The 23569-nt window shown below is 44.8% G+C and overlaps 2 protein-coding genes across 2 annotated transcripts in view; one reads left to right on the top strand and one right to left on the bottom strand.

Annotated features, from left to right (window-relative positions):
• Positions 1 to 23569, top strand: part of LOC310634740 (uncharacterized protein) — a gene marked incomplete at both ends in the record, with an annotated part of 362395 nt that overhangs the window by 198472 nt on the left and 140354 nt on the right. The window lies entirely within an intron of this gene.
• LOC310635364 (histone H3-like centromeric protein A) lies at positions 52 to 15382 on the bottom strand (the record flags this gene model as incomplete). Its single annotated transcript, XM_083354217.1, has 4 exons — positions 52 to 611; positions 2218 to 2295; positions 6324 to 6436; positions 15238 to 15382. 4 exons carry the CDS (start codon positions 15380 to 15382, stop codon positions 477 to 479), a joined length of 471 nt encoding a protein of 156 aa, XP_083210343.1. The 3' UTR covers positions 52 to 476.

Here is a 23569-nt window from a genome sequence, read left to right as displayed (position 1 = left end):
AGAGAAGGGGAAAGGATGATCAGTGAGCAATATCCCGAAGAACGATAAACGTAAAAGATTTTATTTTAAACACTGAACTGCAAAAATACAGGGCAAATTTTAAAACAGGAAGCAATTTTTCAGTCTCCGTCGTTGGCACGAGGCTGCGTTCGAAGCAGAGACGGCAGAAGAGCTTTAAACATGGGTTACTGTGTGACACTTGCCCTTCCTGGCAGCTGGGCCATTTGTTTGTTCTCTCGTCTTTTGGACCCATCACTGCTGACCTTCCAATCAGGGCGGAGGGAAGAGGGAAGAAGAGGTCAACCTCTTTGGAAATTCTAGCAAGAGGAAGGGGCCAGGCTGAGACACACAATCCATGGAATAGGCGGTGTAAATTCGGCCGTCTCCTCCTCCAAAGCAGTTGCAGGGTGCTCCCCTGCAGCTTTGGGGCCTCATTTTAAAGTACCTCTTCAGACAGGACAGACAGGGGAACGGAGCTAGCCCAAACCCTGATCGATGCCACGGATCCGTCGAGCTAACTGGATATCCCTGGGATGGAGAGTGACCCGCTTGGCATGCATGGTACACAGGTAGGCATCTTCCATAAGATGCACCAAAAAGGCTTCAGCTGCCTTGGGAGAGAGAAACACAAAGAGACAGTGAAAAGAAGGGAGGGAGGGAGGGAGGGAGAGAGAGAGAGAGAGAGAGAGAGAGGACATACAGTACATATAGGGTTAATTTGGGAGCATTTTTTAACCCCTCCTGGCAGGTTGCACTTTGTTTCCTCTCCGGAGCTGGCAGAAAACTCTCCTAGCTCTACATTTGCTGCCTCCGTTACCAATCCATCTTCCGCCTGTGTGGTCTTCTGATGTTCCTCCAAAGTAACGGGCAGGGACATACAAAGCCCTTGGCACCAAATTGTCCTGGGCAGAGAATGGCCAGTTTGAAGTGGTTTGTGCTCAAATGGTACAGAATGTGACGGTAGACTCAGAGGGAAGAGTTTTGGGGCAGAAGGGGGAAGAGGCAGGAAGAGAGACAGGTAGAGCTGGTGCTGAGGGAAAATGGGAGGATAGAATGAGGAGGATTTGGTTTTTTGTGTGTGTGTATAAAGTTTTTTATTGTTTTTTCCCCCCTACATACATATGTTAGTTTTTCAAACAACATGCGAGCTGGGTTCATAACACGCTGATACATACACAAATTCTACTCTTTGTTTCTCTCTTCCAACCATTTATAAAATAAATTCCAGCTTTTAGAATGAGGAGGATTTGTATTAGATATATATCCAATAAAAAGATTAGATTGAGGAGAGTGGAGTGGAGTGGAGTGGAGTGGAGTGGAGTGGAGTGGAGTGGAGTAGAGTAGAGTAGAGTAGAGTAGAGTAGAGTAGAGTAGAGTAGAGTAGAGTAGAGTAGAGTAGAGTAGAGTAGAATAGAATAGAATAGAAGGAAAGGAAAGGAAAGGAAAGGAAAGGAAAGGAAAGGAAAGGAAAGGAAAGGAAAGGAAAGGAAAGGAAAGGAAAGGAAAGGAAAGGAAAGGAAAGGAAAGGAAAGGAAAGGAAAGGAAAGGAAAGGAAAGGAAAGGAGGAGAGGAGAGGAGAGGAGAGGAGAGGAGAGGAGAGGAGAGGAGAGGAGAGGAGAGGAGAGGAGAGGAGAAGAAGAGGAGAGGAGAGAAGAGAAGAGAAGAGAAGAGAAGAGAAGAGAAGAGAAGAGAAGAGAAGAGAAGAGAAGAGAAGAGAAGAGAAGAGAAGAGAAGAGAAGAGAAGAGAAGAGAAGAGAAGAGAAGAGAAGGCAGCTTAGCCCAAAGAAGCAATAGAGACTTGGCAAATGTCTCAGGAAATAAAGACAAGGGGAGAGAGAGATGTATTTTCCAACTTGCAAGATTCTGGTTACTGTAATTTATAATAAAGATAGTGTTAGCACCCATAGTTGCTGCTTCTCGTCTAGACTACCTCGAAGGGGGTGATATCAATCTTGCATGTCTGAAATCACATCTCTCTCCCTCCCCCCCCCTTTTACCCTTACAATCCAGGAAACTTTGAGAGGGTCCCCTTCTGAGACGTTTGCCATGACCTTTGTCCAGTCTGCAGCTCCTTTCTCCTTCCCTCTCTGAAGGACCTTCTCACAAAACCTCACAGGGAAAAGAATAAAGAATGGGGAGTGGGGGGCGGGGGGATGTCACCCATTGCTGTCCCTGAGAATAGACCCGCTCACAGCTCAGCCCCGCCTGAGCACTTACCTCCTGCAAGGCAAGAAGTGCCATGGACTGCCACATCATGTCAACCCCGCGGGTATATTCCAGGCAGATCTCCCGCACCTGGTGGGAAAGAAACAGGGAGAGAACCACTTGGTAACCTTGGAAGAGCTTCCTTTTGTTCCGGGTGGCAGTGGTTCAATTAGTAACACGGTCGTTCAGTGAATCATCTGGGTTCCCCCATGAACTTGGCTCATCAGAAGGTTGCCCAAGGTGATTCTTGTGACACTGCAACTCCCATCATAAATGTGAGTCACTTGTCAAGCATCCAACTTTTGATCCTGCAAGCACGCGAAGAAATGCGGGACATTTAGAAACGCTACGGCCGTTGGAAGTCAATAGACCGGTGACCTGCTCAATGAGCAGGGTGCAAAAGCAGCTGGCTATATAGGCAAACTCCCGGATCTCCTATTCTTGCTCTGACGACGTCGGCAGTTTGGCCGACGAAAGCTAAGTGTTTTGCATATTAAACAGTTTGTTATTTTTCTATCCTGGTGCTTGATTCTTTTCTTTCCAACATCTATATATCTATATCTATCTACATATCTATCTACATATCTATCTATCTATCTATCTATCTATCTATCTATCTATCTATCTATCTATCATCTATCTATCTATCTATCTATCATCTATCTATCTATCTATCTATCTATCTATCTATCTATCTATCTATCTATCTACCTACCTACCTACCTACCTACCTATCTATCTATCTATCTATCTATCTATCTATCTATCTATCTATCTATCCAGGGCTTTTTTTTGTCATAGAACGCTCAGAACGGAGTTCCGGCACCTTTTTTGGATGGAACCTTGTAGGGTAGGCAAGGCGGGTTGTATGACATGTGTGAGTTCCAGCACCTTTTTCTTTTACAAAAAAAGCACTGTATCTATCTATCTATCTATCTATCTATCTATCTATCTATCTATCTATCTATCTATCTATCTAGATCTACATATCTCTATCTCTCTATCTATATCTATATCTATATATCTATCTAGATCTATATATCTATATCTACATATCTCTACATCTCTATATCTATCTATCTAGATCTATCTATATATCTATATCTACATATCTTCATCTCTCTATCTATCTAGATGTATCTTAGATTTATATATCTACATCTATCTACATCTATCTACATATCTCTATCTAGATCAGACATGTCAAACACAAGGCCCGGGGGCCGGATCCAGTCTGCAAAGTGGTTTCATGTGGCCTGCGAAGCCATCCTGGAAACAGTGAGGGAACGGCCCCACTGCCTTGGCCCTGGCCCAGAGACCCTCCTTCTGCCAGAGACCCTCAGATCTGTCCAACTCCTGCCTAGGCCCACATAGGCACCCTTGATGCGAACGATGTAGAGCTGGCCACGCCCACCCAGTAGGCCATACGCACTTTAGCCATGCCCACCCAGTAGGCCACACTCACCCAGGCCACAACCACCTGGCCCCCTGAGGGCAACCTGTGTGGGTATAAATCACCTTAGTAGAGGGCGAAGGACCGTGCTTCAGAGGATGCATGATGTGCATGAAGGAAGGAAATAAAACACGACACATAATCTTACTAAATACCTTTTAATTACAAAAATATAAAAACTTCATTGATGCGGCCCTCAATGAAATTGAGTTTGACACCCCTGATCTACATCTCTCTATCTATCTAGATCTATCTATATATATCTATCTACATATCTCTACATCTCTCTATATATCTATCTAGATCTATTTATATATCTCTATCTACATATCTCTTCATCTCTCTATCTATCTAGATCTTAGATCTATACATCTACTGTATAGATGTATAGATCTACATCTCTCTCTATATCTGTCTATCTATATCTATCTATCTATATCTATAAGGTAACAGTAAAGGTTCCCCTGCACATGCGTGCTAGTCGTTTCCGACTCTAGGGGCCAGTGCTTTCGAACTGCTAGGTTGGCAGAAGCTGGGATGAGTAACAGGCGCTCACTCTGTTACGCAGGACTCGGGATTCAACCCGCCAAACTGCCAACCTTCTGATCGACATGCTCAGTGTCCTAACCCACTGAGCCACTGCATCCCATCTATATATATATCTATATCTATATCTATCTCTACATATCTCTACATATCTCTCTCTCTCTCTATCTATCTATCTATCTATATAAAATTTTGTATATATTAAATTTCTCACTGTAGTCTGCACGTTTAGGAATTCTCATATAAATGATAACATGATCAGCCAAGGTTGGTAGGTGCTGCCATCTGCTGTGATGTGTTTGCACTTGTGTGGGTTTTAAACCAAAATGCAGGTAGTCCTCGACTAAAAACAGTTCATTTAGTCACCATTTAAAGTTACAACGATAACTGCGAAAAGTGATGTGTGACCGTTTTTCACACAGCCGTTGCAGCATCCCCAAGGGCCACGTAAACAAAATTCAGATGTTTGGCACCTGGCTCATATTTATGACGGTTGCAGCGTCCGGTGGTGTGTGTGTGTGTGTGTGTGTGTGTGTGTGTGTGTGTGTGTGTGTGTGTGTGTGTTTCCATGTGATCCCCTTTTGCGACCTTCTGACAAGCAAAGTCAATGCCGGGGGGGGGGAAACGGAGCCAGATTCACTTAACAATCGTGTTACTATCTTGCTGGAATTGGGTATGTGTAGTTTAACGAAGAGAAGGGTGAGGGGTGACATGATAGCAGTGTTCCAATATCTCAGGGGCTGCCACAAAGAAGAGGGAGTCAAGCTATTCTCCAAAGCACCTGAAAGCAGGACAAGAAGCAACGGATGGAAACTAGTCAAGGAGAGAAGCAACCTAGAACTAAGGAGGAACTTCCTGACAGTTAGAACAATTAACCAGTGGAACAACTTGCCTCCAGAGGCGGTGAATGCTCCAACACTGGAGGTTTTTAAGAAGAGACTGGACAGCCATTTGCCTGAAATGGTATAGGGTTTCCTGCCTGAGCAGGGGGTTGGACTAGATAACCTCCAAGGTCCCTTCCAACTTTACTATTACTATGATTATGATTAAAGGCTTCGAAAGACTGGTTCTCCAACATCTTAGGACATGCCTCCCACTGGATTTTGACAAACATCAGTTTGCCTGCAGGGGGAACAGGTCGACAGACGATGCCATAGCTACTGCTCTACACTCTGTAGCAAGCCATCTGGAGAAACCTGGAAGTTATGTCAGGATGCTTTTCATAGACCGTAGCTCGGCTTTCAACACTATTCTGCCAAGCATCCTTATTGAAAAGCTGACTGACTTGAATTTCCCCCCCCCTCCATCTGTGACTGGATTAAAGATTTTCTGAGAGACCGGCTACAAACAGTGAGGGTCGGGTCTGTTTTATCCACCCCTCTGAAGCTTTGCACGGGCTCGCCTCAGGGCTGCGTGCTTAGCCCCTACCTGTACTCACTGTACACATACAATTGTGTATCCTCCGACCCATCCACTGCGATCATTAAGTTCGCAGATGATAGCTCTCATCTCTCGAATCCCATAGCTCTCATCTCTCGAATGTGTGTGTGTGTGTCTATATATAAGAAACTAAATATTATGAGCCCAAGAATGCTTCAACAGACAGACTGAAGAAGTCACAGAGAGAAACCATGGAAAGAGAGAAGGCACAAACAAGTGACATCCACAAGCACACACTGTTTCCATTGTGACAGAAGTGGACACCCCTCTTTCCACTGCACCACACGCCCCCCCCCAAGCATGCTGCTAAATGGAGCACCCTGGGACATCCACAGTGTGCCTTTGATCAACAAACAGCAAATCTGACAATCTGTACCAATGGAAAAATAAGTGGGCTCTGGATCATTTTGAATTTTTACGGGGGGCAGCGGGGGAAGGAGGAGAGGTTAAGGGAGCATTTGGGTATCTTACAGAGAACCACAAAATGCATAACCACCTTATGGGGGGCCCTTGGTGCTCACTGAGCTTGGCGGTTTTCTTGCAGGCGTTTCATTACCCAAACTAGGTAACATCACCAGTGCATGAAACGTTTTAGATAAATAAAAGTCTCATTTTGGACCCTGCGGGATCGAAGGACCTCACATGTGGAAGGAAAACCCAGGGTGTGTAATCAACTTACCACACGAGAAAAGGGTAGCTTGGCAATAAGTAGATTAGTACTTTTTTGATACTTTCTGATCTCCTGCAAAGCTCGGAAGCCGGGCCGGTATCTCCGCCTTCTCCGATGCCCTGCTGGATAGGAGGTAAAGGTAGGTTAACAAAGGAAGGATGAACCCAAACAGGAAAAGAGATTTCAGCCCAGTAGTCCCCAACTTTGGCGACTTTAAAATGTGTGGACTTCAACTCCCAGAATTCCCCAGTCAGCATAGTTGGCTCAGGAATTCTGGGAGTTGAAGTCCACGAGTCATAAAAGAGCCAAGGTTGCCTACCCCTGCACTAGACTAGACCAAACTGGCTCTCAATGTTGATTACAGGTAGTCCTCAACTTACAACCACAATTCAGCCCAAAATTTCTGTTGATGAGGGAGACATTGGTTAAGTGGGTTTTGCCCCATTTTACGACCTTTCTTGTCAAGAAAAATCAAATGCACAGGTATAGTGTAGAGATGGAGGTCAAGGATATGAAGGGACCTGCGCAGAACACTGCCTGCCCCAGTATCTTGTTATTCCCATGTCTATGGGCTCATTCCAATTAGCCTTGCCAAGGACTGCCAGGAATCAGATAGATATGCCTCCTTAAGTAACACCAGCTGCCTGCAATTAGTGCAGGTTCGAGTCCCACCAGGCTCAAGGTTGACTCAGCCTTCCATCCTTCCGAGGTAGGTAAAATGAGGACCCAGATTGTTGGGGGCAATTAAGCTGACTTTGTAATAATGCCGCTTGGTGTGTGTGTGAAAGCCCTAATAAGCAGGCATATACATAGAATGAAGGCTACTGCTAAGCTTGTAAGCCGCCCTGAGTCTTCGGAGAAGGGCGGGATATAAATGGAATTAAAATAAAATAAAAATAAATAAATATGAGAGACTCTGCCCTGGCTTGGGAGATTCGGATGTTCTTTAGGATTGACTAGGGAGTATTCCAATAAACAATGCTTTTGCTGTGTGAAAATTCCTGCTTGTTAAAACTGTATAAATACAATAAACTCTGCGTAGGCAGACAGACATTTTGGGACACCCTGCTATGACTGGTCTCTGAGTGCCACATATGGCGCCGGAACAGGGACAATAAATCTTTAAATACAAACAAACCAACAAAAAGAGATTTGAAACAGGGAGCCCTCCCTCCGGGGGAGCAACTTTTAACATATTTACCTCCGTCTGGAACAGACCCCCAAGGTGCACCTTCGTCCTACGGGACCCCTCAGAGTTAAGTATGGGTTGCAATCTATCTCATCAGCAGCAACAGCATGTAGAGGAACTAACCTTCCTGCTACAAAAGTCAGGGCTTAAAGCACCTGTGGAAGAGATAAAGAAGCTCGTAGGAGAGATAGGGAAACACTGTCCTTGGTATCCGGAGCGCGGGACGCTCCGTTTACAGGACTGGGTAAAAATAGGGCATACTATTCCTGGTTTATGCAGCCCGGGAGAGGACACGCAGCTGGTTCCAGGCAGTTATATCGGCTTCTTTGAGTGAGGGTATCTTCCCCACCGTCTTGAAGGAGGCGGTGGTGAGGCCTCTCCTCAAGAAGCCTGCCCTGGACCCGGCTGTATTGAACAACTTTCGTCCTGTCTCCAACCTTCGCTTTCTTGCGAAGGTTGTTGAGAGTGTGGTGGCGCATCAGCTCCCTCTGGTCCTGGATGAAGCGGATTATCTAGACCCGTACCAATCGGGTTTCAGGCCCGGGCACAGCACGGAGACGGCATTGGTCGCGCTGGTGAATGATCTCTGGAGGGCTCGGGACAGGGGGCATTCCTCTGTCCTGGTCCTATTAGACCTCTCGGCGGCTTTCGATACCATCGACCATGGTATCTTGCTGCGGCGTCTCAGGGGATTGGGAGTGGGAGGCACAGTTTTACAGTGGTTCTCCTCCTATCTCTTGGGACGTTCGCAGTCGGTGTTGGCAGGGGGGCAGAGGTCGACCGCGAGGTCTCTCATTTGTGGAGTTCCTCAGGGGTCGGTCCTCTCGCCTCTCCTGTTCAACATCTACATGAAGCCGCTGGGTGAGATCATTCGTGGCTTTGGAGTTGGGTATCATCAGTACGCTGATGATACCCAACTTTTCTTTTCGACCCCAAACCACCCCAGTGATGCCCTCAACGTGATGTCCCGTTGCCTGGAGGCGGTTCGGGTCTGGATGGGGAGGAACAGACTCCAACTCAACCCCGACAAGACTGAGTGGCTTTGCATACCTTCATCCCGGGTTTATTCGGACATTCCACCTCTAGCTATGGGGGGTGAATTATTACCCCCCGTAGATAGGGCTCGCAACTTGGGGGTCCTCCTAGATTCACGGCTCACCTTGGAAGATCATATAGGAGCCGTGACTAGGGGGGCCTTCGCACAGGTTCGCCTGGTGCGTCAGTTGCGGCCCTATCTTAGCCGGGATGATCTATGCACGGTCACTCATGCGCTCGTGTCCTCTCGTCTGGACTACTGCAACGCTCTCTACATGGGGCTGCCCTTGAGGACCACTCGGAAGCTCCAACTGGTACAGAATGCAGCCGCGAGAGTGGTGCTGGGAGTCTCCCGATACTCCCACGTTACACCTCTGCTCCGTGAGCTGCATTGGTTGCCAGTTGTCTTCCGGGTGAGATTCAAGGTACTGGTAACGGTATTCAAAGCACTCCATGGCATGGGGCCGGAGTACCTCAGGGAACATCTGCTGCCGGCATCAAGCTCCCTGCGCCCTGTGCGTTCCCACAGAGAGGGCCTCCTCAGGGTGCCACCGATCAGAGAATGTCGATTGGTGGCCCCCAGGGGGAGATCCTTCTCTGTGGGCGCTCCGGAGCTGTGGAATCAGCTACCGGTAGAGCTCCGGACGGCGCCCGATCTTCGCTCCTTTCGTCGCGATCTCAAGACATTTCTGTTTGTACAAGCCGGCCTAGCCTGAGGGGGAGTGTTGGGGTTGTTTTATCTTTCGTTTTTTAATTTTTCTGGGGGTTTTTAGCGTTGTATTCATATTGTTTTTAACTAGGGCAATTGTTTAATCTTTTTTTAATGTTTGTATTTGCTATTTTATTCTGCCCTGTGAACCGCCCTGAGTCCTCAGGGAGAAGGGCGGTATATAAATGTTATTAAATTAAATTAAATTAAAATACTTTACATCTAGAACCCCGGGCTCCAGTTCAGATATTACATCTATGGTTTCAATGCCGTCAAGCAGTGGAAAAAATTGGCTCTGATGCTTTGGCAGGACAACAATTGACCACAAAACAATTGACCACCTAATTATGATCAAATAAAATGTTTTCCTCCAAAGTTATCTTTAATTGGACCTTCAGCTCCTCATGAAGAGGTTAATTCTTCTGCTTCTTCACAGCCATTGTATACCCCGAAGAGACAAATTTTAGAGGAACAATTAGCAAAAGTGGGGGGGGGGAATGTAGAAGAAATTGCTGATGGGTCTGATCCCTTTGTTCCAATTGATGCTGAAGTTGTTTTACCAGCTGCTACTTTACAAGTTTCTTACCAAGCATTTGGAAAAGTACCTGTTTTTGGCAAACCTCATCAAGCCTTCTCTAAAATCAGGCAGAAGGCTACTGAGCCGTATCCTGATTTTGTTAACAGATTACAGGATATAGGAACAGCCTTTTATCAAACCAATTTATTGGCAGCCACTTTATCACAAGGCAACAAGCCTCAAGGAAAGTGTTATAACTGTGGAAAACCTGGTCATTTTAAAAGGGAATGTCGAAATCCAAAGGGGGGGATGTCTGCAGTATCTCGCAGCCCTTTCTATCAGAGGTTGAAACCAAAAGCAAGGTTTTTTTTTCTGTCTTTTTTTTTAATCTGGCTCTTTGGATTATTTGATTCTTTTGTCAGAGTTGAGGACACCTCCCATTTCACACCTACAAAAGATCCCAGGTTCAATTTTCCTTTTAGTCTTTCCCCACTGTCTTTTGAAGTTGGTGGAATAAATTGTAAGTAACTATAAAAGTTCCTCTTCTTTTAATTAAAAAAGGGGAAGCTTGCTTTGGCTTCAAACTCCAAATCGATGTGTGTTTTGTTTTGTTATATATATATATCTGTACATTTGGAACATTAAGCTTGGACTTGGAATGGTGAGAAAAATGGGAGATGGTTAAAGGGCCCTATAAAACCGTCTTTGGTTGGAATCAACTCCTGATTTCCTTGCTTCTTGTGAGACAAGCCATATGTCTAAATGAAAGTTTTACTAGTATCTGTGTATATACGTCTGTCTATGTTGTTCTGTGTTATTCCAAGACTTGGAAGAGGGTATAAATCCCCTCTGACAACAATAAACAAAAAGGCCTTATTTAAAAATAATAAAAAAAAAGATTTGGAACAAGGAGCTCATTGGCTTGTAAACAGCTGTCTGAAATTATAATAATAGTGATTGGTTTGCCTGGAGAAAGCATGAAATGAAATTTTTCTATGTGAAATTGATTATGCTGGCAGTTGGAATGGACCTGAATGAGTTAATTTGCTGATGTGTAAATGTGTGTGTGTTAAACTCAAAACCCTACCACCACCACCCTCCGTCCCAGGCTGTGAAAGGAACAGTCTCCAGTCTCTTTCTAAACCCCCCCCCCTGTTACTTTAGGAGTGAGAGAGAGAGGCAAAAGAAGTGGGGGCTGGTCGTTTTAATTGTTTTTTTTTCCCCTCTCTGCTTAGAATTCTGGTCTGAGAAAGGGGAAGGTGGATGTGAAATTTAATACCCACTCTTGCAATTTCAGCTTGCAGGTTTTTTTCCTGGAAGGAGGAGACCGTACTTGTTGGACAATTCTTTTTGAAATCTTTTGAGTTTTAAAAGAAATTACTCTGCATTGTTTTGTTTAGATTTGTAAGTTTTAACCTACTTAACAGAGGTTTGTTTACATCTGATTGGAATCTGATTTTCAATTTTATTTTCAGAGTGCTTTAACTGACTATGTGGGCTGTATTGCATATCATTTGCCTAAAGATCCTCGGCTTGCGTGTTTAATGACTTCTTCCTTTCCTATCCGCCCATTGCTTTCATCTTCTTTGCTTTTGCAAGCTCCAACTGTTTCAGATGGAGGGAGAATGAGAGGAGCAATTGCTTACAAGGATTCTCATGATGATCCATGGAAAGTGTCCTACACTGCAATACAGTCGTCTCCGCAACGCTCAGAATTGTCTGCTGCAATTTTAGCTTTTTATACTTTTACTCAACAGCCTTTTAATTTAATCTCTGATTCTTATTATGTGTGTCAACTTATCTTTAATCTTCCAGGTCCTTACATTACACCCAGGATTGACTCCAATCTCATGGCTCTGTTCTTAACTTTACAGCAACTACTACAAGACAGGAAGCATTTATATTTTGTTTCTCACATACGCAGTCATTCGTCTCTACCCGGACCTCTTTCTGAAGGCAACAGTCGTCGTGCTGATACTGCTGTTCATCTTTTTCCCACTTTGTTTTCAGATCCCTTCTTCAGTCACTCTTTTGTTCATCAAAATTCCAGGGGGCTGGCACAAGCTTGCCATATTCCACTTGACCAAGCCAAGCAAATTGTTTCATCCTCTCCCCAATGTTCTGGGGCATCCCCCTCAGGGGGGATTCCTGTTTTGTTTTCCCAACAGCAAATTCACTCAAATCGTTTTCAACGAGGAGTTACATTAGATAGCACCTGTGACTCTGAAACAGCTTTACTTAATAAAGCAGAATATGTAGCTTTGGCTATATCTATGGTGGGTGTGCCAGCGCTTGCTGCTCATGCTCATTAATATTAACGCTATTGTGTGTAATTTGGCAAAAACAATAATTAATGTTACTTCTATAGCTATTTCAGCTATTAACCACGAGCTGCAAGCTTTGCGTAAAGGTATTTTACAAAATTGTGCTGTTATTGATTATTTGCTTCTGCGTCAGCATTTGGGTTGTGAAAGTTTTGAAGGAATGTGTTGTTTCAATTTTTTCATCACGAACCATCCAACACCAGCTCAATATTTTACACAATTTTTTTTTAATAATTCCATTTATATCCCGCCCTTCTCCGAAGACTCAGGGCGGCTTACAAGCTTAGTAGTAGCCTTCATTCTATGTATATGCCTGCTTATTAGGGCTTTCACACACACCCCAAGCGGCATTATTACAAAGTCAGCTTATTTGAAAATTGATCCTTTAGGATCTTGGTGGGAGAGCCTATGGATATGCTTTGTATAAGAAATTGCAAGGATATTCTTCTCCTGATTAGGACCCCTCCATTAACCCTTTTTATAAGTCCTTAGCAAATAAAATAAACAAAAGCTTGATGTAGAGATGGACGCCAAGGATATGAAGGGATGTACGCAGCAAACTGCTTGCCTCAGTATCTTATTATTCCCATGTCTATGAGTTCATTCCAAATAAAAAAGAAAAGAGTGAGATTAGGACTGACTAGGGAGTATTCCAATAAACAATGCTTTTGCTGGGTGAAAATTCCTGCTTGTTAAAACTGTATAAATACAATAAACTCTGCATAGGCAGACAGTCATATTTGGGACAACCTGCGTTGACTGGTCTCTGAATGCCACATATAGTATAGGGGATACCTTGCTCAATAGTAGTAACTGTGAGTGGGATCTCGGAGTCCTAGTGGACAATCACTTAAATATGAGCCAGCAGTGTGCTGCAGCTGCCAAAAAAGCCAACACTAGGCTGCATTAACAGAGGGATAGAATCAAGATCACATGAAGTAGGAATACCACTTTACAATGCCTTGGTAAGGCCACACTTGGAATATTGCATCCAGCTTAGGTCACCACAATGCAAAAAAGATGTTGAGACTCTGGAAAGAGTACAGAGAAGAGTAACAAAGATGATTAGAGGTCTGGAGGCTAAAACATATAAGGAAGGGCTGCTGGAATTGGGTATGTCTAGTTTAATAATGCTCATGCTAGTAAAGTCATGCTTAAAATCCTACAAGCTAGACTTCAGCAGTATGTGGATCGAGAACTACCAGAAGTACAGGCAGGATTTCGAAGAGGCAGAGGAACTAGAGATCAAATTGCCAACATACGCTGGATCATGGAGAAAGCTAGGGAATTCCAGAAAAACATCTACTTCTGCTTCATTGACTATGCTAAAGCCTTTGATTGTGTGGATCATAACAAACTGTGGCAAGTTCTTAAAGAGATGGGAGTACCAGACCATCTTATTTGTCTCTTGAGAAACCTATATGCGGGTCAAGAAGCAACAGTGAGAACTGGACATGGAACCACTGATTGGTTCAAAATTGGGAAAGGAGTCCGGCAAGGCTGTATACTGTCGCCCTGCCTATTTAACTTATATGCAGAGCACATCATGAGAAAGGCAGGGCTAGATGAATCAAAAGTTGGAATTAAGATTGCCGGAAGAAATATCAACAACCTAAGATATGCAGATGATGCCACTCTAATGGCAGAAAGTGAAGAAGAACTAAAGAGCCTCTTGTTGCGGGTGAAGAAGGAGAGTGCAAAACTTGGGTTGAAACTTAACATTAAGAAAACCAAGATCATGGCATCTGGTCCTCTCAATTCCTGGCAAATAGATGGGGAAGAAATGGAGGTAGTGACAGATTTTATTTTCCTGGGCTCCAAGATCACTGCAGATGGGGACTGTAGCCAAGAAATTAAAAGACGCTTGCTCCTGGGGAGGAAAGCCATGGCAAATCTAGACAGCACACTAAAAAGCAGAGACATCACCCTGTCAACAAAAGTGCGTATAGTCAAGGCTATGGTCTTCCCAGTTGCAATGTATGGCAGTGAAAGTTGGACCATAAGAAAGGCTGAGCGCCAAAGAATTGAGGCCTTTGAACTATGGTGCTGGAGAAGACTCCTGCGAGTCCCTTGGACTGCAAGGCGATCAAACCGGTCAGTCCTAGAGGAGATCAATCCCGACTGCTCTTTAGAAGGCCAGATCCTGAAGCTAAAACTCAAATACTTTGGCCACCTAATGAGAAGGAAGGACTCACTGGAGAAAAGCCTAATGCTGGGAAAGATCGAGGGCAATAGAAGAAGGGGACGACAGAGAATGAGATGGCTGGATGGAGTCACTGAAGCAGTAGGCGTGAGCTTAAATGGACTCCAGAAGATGGTAGAGGACAGGAAGGCCTGGAGGAATGTTGTCCATAGGGTCGCGATGGGTCGGACACGACTTCGCAGCTAACAACAACAAGTTTAATAAAGAGAAGGATTAAGGGTGACATGATAGCAGTCTTCTGACCCTGGAGGAGGGTCGCCCCGAGTGTGGCCCACCCGGAGCAGCACAGCCAAGGACATGGCATCCAGGAAGCGGGGACAAGACTCCGCCCTCGCACCCCGTCACGCGCAGTTATTGCTGCGGAGCGCAGGCGGAGAGTGTAGCTGCCATGGCGCTGCTGGGCCACCAGGGCAATCGGTGGGCTGTGGAGGTGGTGGGTGGCACTGCGGGTGGGCAGAGCAGGGGGTGGAGTGGGGCGGGGTCACAAGGTAAGGATGAGGCCGGTTTTGGAGCACTCGGTCTCTAAAAGGTTCGTCATCACTGTTCTAGGTTATCCCAAAGGTGCTTTTTCATGAGGCAACTGGACCGCCTTGTTTTTCTTTGAAGACGTTTTGCTTCTCATCCAAGAAGCTTCTTCAGCTTCTTGAGAAGCGAAACGTCTTCAAAGAAAAACAGGGAAGTCCGGTTGCCTCATGAAAAAAGGACCTTTGGGATAACTATGAACTGGATGTCTGAGAATCTCCATAGACATTTCATTCTAGGTTTCTTCTCTCCTTGCTTAGATTCCATCCATTGTTTCTTGTCTTGCCTTCCGGTGCTTTGGTAAATAGGTTAACCCCGTTTTCTTTGTGTCAGCCCCTCAAATATTGGAAGACTGCTATCCTGCCACCCTTAGTCCTTCTTTTCACTAGATTTTTTGCTCCGGTCAAAGATCCATATTTCTTACCTGGTGCTTCTTGTGGGGGGCGCCTCAGTCCAGAGCGATGGGGAGAGGCTTGGCTCCTGCGTGGAGATCCTCCAGATTGACCGCGACGGGGAGGAGTCGAAGGGGTTCTCCTGGAACTGGTGCCAGCCGGCGAAGAACGCCGCATAGTGCCTGGCAAAGAAAATAACAAATATTGCCTCTGACAATACCCGCTCAGTGAATTGAGATTCAGGAGTACAGATAGTCCTTGACGTAGGACTGCCACTGGGCCCAAAATTTCCATTACTAAGCGAGACAGTTGTTAAGTGAGCTGGGACCCGTTTTACGACCTTTCTTGCCACCGTTGCTAAAACAAATCACTGCAGTTGCTAAGTTAGCAAAACAATTGCAAAGGGAATCTGGCTTTCCCACTGACTTTGTCAGAAGGTCACAAAAAATGATCACCTGATCCTGGGATATTGCAACCGTCATAAATAGGAACCAATCACCAAGCGTCTGAATTTTGATCACCTGACCACAGGGATATTGCAAGGGTCGTGTGAAAAAATGGCCCTAAGTCATTTTTTAAAGTGCTATTGTAACTTTGAATGGTCACTAAACAAAAGTCAAGGACTATCTGTATGTTTACATTGGCTGTTGGAATTCTAGGCTACCTTCATAACAATTGATAATCCATTTAAATTCCATTTTTCAAACTACTCTAATATTCTACCACATCAAGTCCCTACAAATTTAGGACTAGCAGATTAAACAAGAGAAACTCAAAGGACTATTAGAAAGTGGCAGATATTTTCTAATGATCCTTCAGATTCGGGTAGCCCTAAGTGACCTAATTTGGGTGCAAAAAAGCAAGGCAGTAAGGTTTTACACTTAGCCTCACAATTTCCCCAGCATTACTCAGGAATTTAAGAGACAAAAGAAACTCCTGAGCCGAGGTTTCAGCAAGCAAACAACTTTTATTTTGATCAAAATAGAGTTGGGTGGCCACATCTCTCTTCGTGGCTGGTAGAGAGATGAAGGCAACAACCAGGAAAGATGTCTTCCACCTTTTATATCCCTTCAGAACAAAGAGATCGGGTCTTGGTACTAGGAACCAAAAGATACAGAAAAATAATTCCTAGTTGATAACTCATATACAACAACCCAGGCTCCACCATAACTCCTTTTCCCCCTCCCCTCACCATGCTCTTTTCATATAAGCAATCCCCTGTACCTAAAGGTAAAGGTTCCCCCGCACATGCGTGCTAGTCGTTTCCAATTCTAGGGGCCGGTGCTCATCTCCGTTTCAAAGCCGAAGAGCCAGCGCTTGTCCGAGGACGTCTCCGTGGTCATGTGGCCGGCATGACTAGACGCCAAAGGCGCACGGAACGCTGTTACCTTCCCACCGTAGTGGTCCCTATTTTTCTACTTGCATTTTTACATGCTTTCGAACTGCTAGGTTGGCAGAAGCTGGGACGAGTAACAGGCGCTCATTTGCTTTTATATAACTAATTTCCCAATATAAAGCACCTACAAAGCTGCTTGCACATAAACAAAGATGATTACAAAGTATCACTACTAATATCAATATTACTAACATCAACCTTAAGCATAATAAAATCCCTTCAGCAGAATAAGAACATACTGAAAATTGTTATTACAGGCAGTCCTTGGCCTACAATCTCAACTGGGGCCAGAATTTCTGCTTCTAACCAAGGCAGTTGTTAAACGCCATTTCTACCTAGCTGCATGGAACAACATTAATCCAAATGAAAATGATCCCTTGGATGTGTTGGGTATATATTCCTAATATATTAAGACTGATTTTAAAAACAAGTTCTACTTTGATAAACTCACGAAGTCTGTCAGAGCGATTAAGGAGCTGGGACAGGAAGCGCCAGGGAGACGTACATAGAGTGAATGAAATTCCTCTCTGCCCCATGGTGGCACTACCTGTAGCACCAGCCTACAAAGTGGAGAGAACTTTAAGAAAAAGACTACCTTGCCAACAATTCGGCTTACTGTATAAACTCACCTGAGCAATTCCTCCAATTAATTAAAAATGTCAAAATAAACGAAGGAGAAATAATGGTCTCGTTTGACGTCACGGCATTATTCACTTCTGTCAACACTGACCTGGCCAGACAAACCATCTATGATCTACTCACTGTCAAGGTTGAATCACTAAAATGCCTGCTAACTTCTATCGCTAATCAAACAGTGGGGAGGGGTAGAAAGCGTAGGGAAGAAATTTGGATGGGTCAATTCCAACATTAGCACCTGTGCTTGCAAACATGCTGAGACTCCCTCAAGACGTTTTTGGCTTTTCTTTTCTAAAGGTAAAGGGGATATTTCTGCTAATGATCACCCTACGAATCTGCTGGATCTACTTAGTAAACCACATACCAACATCTGAGTTGCGGGGGTGGGGGAAGATACAATGAGAGGAGTTCGATGATCTCAGAAGAAACAGTTACGTGCAATTAATTAATCCATGCAATTAATGTGTCCATATGTTAAAGGGAAATGCCGACACAGCCAACGGCTGCGATGGTATGCGTGAGCACTAAAGTGGACTTTTTACGGGAGCGGTCCTAATTCAGACGTTCAGCTGACCAAAGAGGCTGATTGCAGGTTTCGGCTAGGGATCAGCTACAATTGCCCGCAAACACTCCACAGCACGGGTGTCAAACTCGCCGCGTCACGTGACGTGTCGCGACGGGTTTTTTTTGTTTTTTGTTGGTTTTTTTTTTGCGTTGCCGGACCTCCGCACGATGCAACCGGCAGTTTGACACCCCTGCTCCCCACCATGCAGAACGTTGGGGGGAGGGGTGGTATTTTAGAAGCTGTGACGTCACCGCCGACGAACTAATTCAGCCCCACTCCGTGACGTCACAACGGCAAGAACTCCTGCCTGTGACATCACAATGCTCCGAAATTCCAAATCGCATTCTCACCTGGAGAGGGGGGAGAGGGGGGGGCAGCGGCGGCGGGTCCACGGACGAGCCCCTTCCTCCTTCCCTTCCGCTGCATTCGTATTTTGCGCCACGCTCCGAGCCCCGCCCCTCGTTTGAGACGGCTAGCCAATCCAACTCTTCTGAACAGGCGTTCGAATCTTCACAGGGAAGTTGGCGAGCCAGTACGGACCAAATCATCCAATCAGCAGGCGGGACCGGGATCCGGGGCGGGGGGGAGGAAAGGGAGGAGGGATATTATAACCATTTCGCAGTTAGTCTCGGAGAATGATTGATTGACGCTGTGCGTAAAAGAGAAGGACAGGACCTGAGGCCAATGGACGGGCTTCTTTTCCTCTTCCCCGCCCCCCAGCGCTAGATTGCTGACCCTGTCTCGCTTTCAATGGGGCGTTTGAATGTCGCTGTTATCCAATCAGACGAAGAGAAGGGGGGGAAAAACGCACCGTCAGAGCACCATCTTCCAGGGCTAGGCAACCTTGGCTCTTTTTATGACTCGTGGACTTCAACTCCCAGGATTCCTGAGCCAGCATGCCTGGCTGAGGGGTTCTGGGAGTTGAAGTCCACGAGTCATAAAAGGGCCACGTTGGAAGACAGCCGCCCCCTCCCCCCGCCCCCCCCGCCTTAGAGCCAGAGGTGAACATAAACAATTTAACCATTTGGAGTTATTCTGCCAGCTTTCCTCACAGGGTTGTTGTGAAGATTAAAATGTAGAAAAGTCCTGTAGAGTCAACCCCTTTGAATTAAGGATGGGATTAAAGGAGCTCCTTTCCCAAAAGCAGTGTGCTGAGTGTAGCCACTTCCTCCAGTGATGGTCCCCTTTGTAGATGGAAATATAAATTTTAGTTCTTAATAGTTCTTGCATTATCTTTCCTCTGGAAAGAACTAAGCGGCGTGCATAGCATCAAGGTTGGTTGTCAGCATTCACCAGAAATTGGGGGGAAATTGGTATTGCGTTTCCTGCCTAAAGGGGATGGTTCTACTAGAAAACCTTCACGGTCACTTTCAAACTGTTTATTCTATCCTATCCTATCCATTGTCTTTACAATGTGTTTTTTTTTTCCCTCTTTCCTACTCTCTCTCTCTCACACACACAAACACACACATACCCCTTGGGACATTGCAAGCCTCTCAGTGAGAACAACTCCCTAGCAGTAATGGGGAAGAAGAGAGAGAACAGGGAGAAGCATGAAGATTCAACATATATCAAGCATGCAAACATTGTGCACACTGGATTCCAGCAAAGCATTAGCAGCTTCCTGAACAGCCCTGACCTAAATTGGAACCGCAGCTAATATACCGTTGGCCCATTACATTAAAACCAGGCAGGCATCCTGTAGAGCAGAGGTCCCCAACTTTTGGGGCACCGGGACCAGTTTCATGGAGGGAGGTTTTTTTCACAGTCCAGGGCTGGTCGTGGTTTTTGTGTGCTGCCTACATCCTGTGGGTGGGGCTTTGCTTGCTTATGCGGCCTGGTTGCTGGCATGCCACGGCCCGGTACTGTTCCATGGGCCGGGGGTTGGCAACCCTTACTGTAGAATACATCTTGATGTTGGAATATTTTTGATAATCCCATTTGGGGTTCATCATTTATCCCTGCCTTCAAGGTCAGCGTGGCAACGATCTAAACAGTTTGACCCACTGGTCCTGTCGGATTCTTCCTGTACTGTGCCCATTCAGGACTAATTTAGCTTGCTGTCAATATTTTACTTAACTATTGGGCTGCAGGGGCATATCGGAGGTTTGCTAGCAAATGCAACTCAGTGGTCTGTATGGATAATCACTGGCGACATTCCATGACTCAATGAAGAACACAAACTGTTATCTCTCTGCTGGTAGCCCAGCACTATCCTATGCCCAGAAGCTCCCAGTGCACAGACTGAAGAAAATGGCCTTGGCAGCAGGGGTAGGCAACCTAATGTCATGGTTCCAACAAATGCAGTATTTCAAAGAACTCCAAGGCATTGTTTACCTTAAATAAATTTTTATTAGACTGGCATAGCTTCAGCACATACATATTAGAAGCCAAGATCTGAATTCTCCTCCCCTGAACACATCAAACACAATTCCCTCCCTTAATTTAACGTCATAAATCACATTCTCCAATTAGTTTAAAATGCAAACTTTCCCTCCTGTCTAACAACATGACAAATTCTTATCTTCTCTTATTATAAACAGTCTTGACATACATTCTCTCTACTCCCCCCCCCAGTGTCCACTAATTCTAGCTCTAAAAATAATATAGGAGTTAAAGGAAGGCTACATCTCCCAGATGTCAAGCAAGAACATCCAATGTTAGCAGCATTGACATCCGCCCCGCCCTTTACAAAAAGGATAGACTCTAGCATAATTAAAAGCCCATGTTAGGGACTATCTTTCAGTTTGTTGGGGTGTTTCTCATAAAAACTTGATGAGTCAGTCGGCTTTCACCTCACTAGATTTCAGCCAAGTGGCTTCAGACAATGAGTATCCCTTCCATTGTACTAGGTACTGTAAAAATTCTAGAATCAAGAATACGCTTTACTTCATAGTGGGTTTGACCCACTACTACGAGGGGTCCGGGTGCCTTCTTAGACGGAGGTCTTAAAGTGGATTCTTGAAAAGGTTTCAACAAGGTGCAATGAAAAACAGGGTGAATTTTCCCTAAAATCCTATGGAGTTTCAATTCTACTGTGACTGGGTTGATGATCCTTACAATGGGGAAAGGGCCCAAGAATTTTGGACCTAATTTCTTACAGGGTAATTTTAAGGCATAAACATTTGGTTGACAGATAAACCTTTTTCCCAACTTGGAATGTTCTTTGGGGAGCCCTCTTTTTATCAGCCTGGTTTTTATAAGTCTCAGAAGTCTTTTTCAAAGCAGCTTTCCTGTTTCTCCAAATTTCTTCCCACCGTCACCCACTGATCAAGTGTCAGGGAAGTTGATGCTGGAGAAGACTGCGAGTCCCTTGGACTGCAAAGAGATCAAAGCGGTCAGTCCTAGAGATCAGCCCTGACTGCTCTTTAGAAGGCCAGATCCTGAAGTTGAAACTCTTAATACTTTGGCCACCTTATGAGAAGGAAGGACTCACTGGAGAAGAGCCTAATGCTGGGAAAGGTTGAGGGCAATAGAAGGAGGGGACAACAGAGTATGACGTGGCTGGATGGAGTCACTGAGGCAGTAGGCGTGATCCTAAATGGACTCCAGATAGTATAGGACAGGAAGGCCTGGAGGAACGATGTCCATAGGGTCGCGATGAGTCAGACACGACTTCGCAGCTAACAACAACAAGATTAGCAAAAATGTTTAAAAATATGTCCAGTAAATGTTGGATATGTGATCAAACACCTGGCCTGTGGTAGCCTTGTGTGAAAAAAAATTGGGCTAAAAGAAACTTGGTTAGAACCTTGTTTTATTCACCACTGAGCTGCATTTTCTTGGCCCAATGCTCAGATGTGTCAAGAACCTTCTGGCAAAACAAATGGCTGTTTTAGAGGGAAACCATAGCTTAGTTATGTTATGAAATCTCCTAATTTCCCTCTGTCAGACTGGCAGTGATGGAGAAGACAATCGTTGAATCTGAGAAGGATGCCAATCAAAAAATCTTCAGTTAGCCGTTCTAATTTTTAAATTGTGCCTAATAAATTGCTGTATTTTCATAGAATTTGGGACTAGGACAGATAGCAATGCAACAATAAATTAAGAGGCAGAAGCATAACTGCAGCTAATGTCATCAGAGGCAGAGAGTGGCAGGAATGATGTATTATTGAAACTGAAAATTTAAATTTATAAATGAGGAGGGAAGGGAAGATGAGTAAAACAGATTACTTAAGAGATGCAGATTGCACAAGAAACAGATTACAAGTTAACAATTATATACGTTAGAAACCCACTGTATGTATCACTTAGCAAGAGTTGGGTATTGAGCTTTACATTATAATGATAATAACTTTATTGTCACTTTGAATGTACACCAATCGGCATACATCAAAATGAAATTTCATTGCATACAGCTCTCAAAGGGTCACCACCTCCGATATATACTTCTTGTTCGTGGCCCGCTCAAATTTCACATTGTCCATTTTAGTCTCTAGGGAGTGAACGATGGCACACAGGACAGATGGAAATGGGGCTCCATATGGATTAGCCCTCAAATTCGCTTGTATTCTGACAACCTCGCCTTCTTTCCTTTTTCTGATCCTGACTCTTCCACCTTTTCCTTAAAGAGGCCTTGCTCCTTTTCGCCCCTGGAGCACGCTGCTGCTGCCACCAACTCCTCCAAAAGCCTCTCTCTCTTCCTCTGGGCCTGCCGACAGCCTCATCCAGTTCCTTCACTCCATAAGCTCCAGGTCCTCCCCTCCTCTGGAAACAGCCCTGATTTGCAATACAATCCATCACTGGGCCAGCAGTCAGATCTTGCTGCTGGTAGAACAAATTCAAACATTGCCAACGACTTTTAACGGTCTCACCAACAGTTCCAAAACAACTTTTATCTTTTCATTATTAAATTCATTCATTATTAAACTTAATCACTGCCCATCTCGCCGTTTGAATCAACTGTGAGTGACTTCCCTTGACCTAATGTCCATGTTGTTGTTGTTAATTCCGACCCATCATGACCCCATGGACAACGTTCCTCCAGGCCTTCCTGTCCTATACTATCTGGAGTCCATTTAGGATCACGCCTACTGCCTCAGTGACTCCATCCAGCCACCTCATTCTCTGTTGTCCCCTTCTTCTGCTGCCCTCAACCTTTCCCAGGATTAGGCTCTTCTCCAGTAAGTCCTTCCTTCTCATAAGGTGGCCAAAGTATTAAGAGTTTCAACTTCAGGATCTGGCCTTCTAAAGAGCAGTCAGAGCTGATCTCTAGGACTGGCCGCTTTGATCTCTTTGCAGTCCAAGGGACTCGCAGTCTTCTCCAGCATCATAGTTCAAAGGCTTCAATTCTTTGGGGCTCAAATAAATAAATAAATAAAAAGACTCAGACCACAATTCAAATACTCAATTTCTCAACTACAGTTTGAATGGGACATCACAAATGAATTTCAAGCCTTTTCTAAATTCTTCAACTTTTGCCTCATGTGGATTTCCTCATATGCAATAAGGGATGATTTATGAGTGAAGTAACGTCCACAGACGACATTTGAAAGATTTCTCCCCTGCATGAGTCCTCTGGTGTGTCACAAGGCTGGAATTCTGAGTGAAAGTTTTCCCACAATCAAGACATTCAAACGGTTTCTCTCCTGTGTGAGTCCTATGGTGTCTCATGACATCGGAATTTCTAATGAAACTTTCACACAATCAGTACAGTCATATTTATTTCTCCGTGCTGTGAATCCTCTGATGTGTTCCCATGTTCCCATGTGCTTTTTAACGGTTTCTCTCCGGTGTGAGTACTCTGATGTGTCACAAGGATGGACCT

The sequence above is a fragment of the Vipera ursinii genome, assembly GCF_947247035.1.
Source record: "Vipera ursinii genome assembly, chromosome: 2".
Lineage (NCBI taxonomy): Eukaryota > Metazoa > Chordata > Lepidosauria > Squamata > Viperidae > Vipera > Vipera ursinii.
Note: the sequence above shows the minus strand (reverse complement) of the source record. Positions and strands in the feature narration are given on the sequence as shown.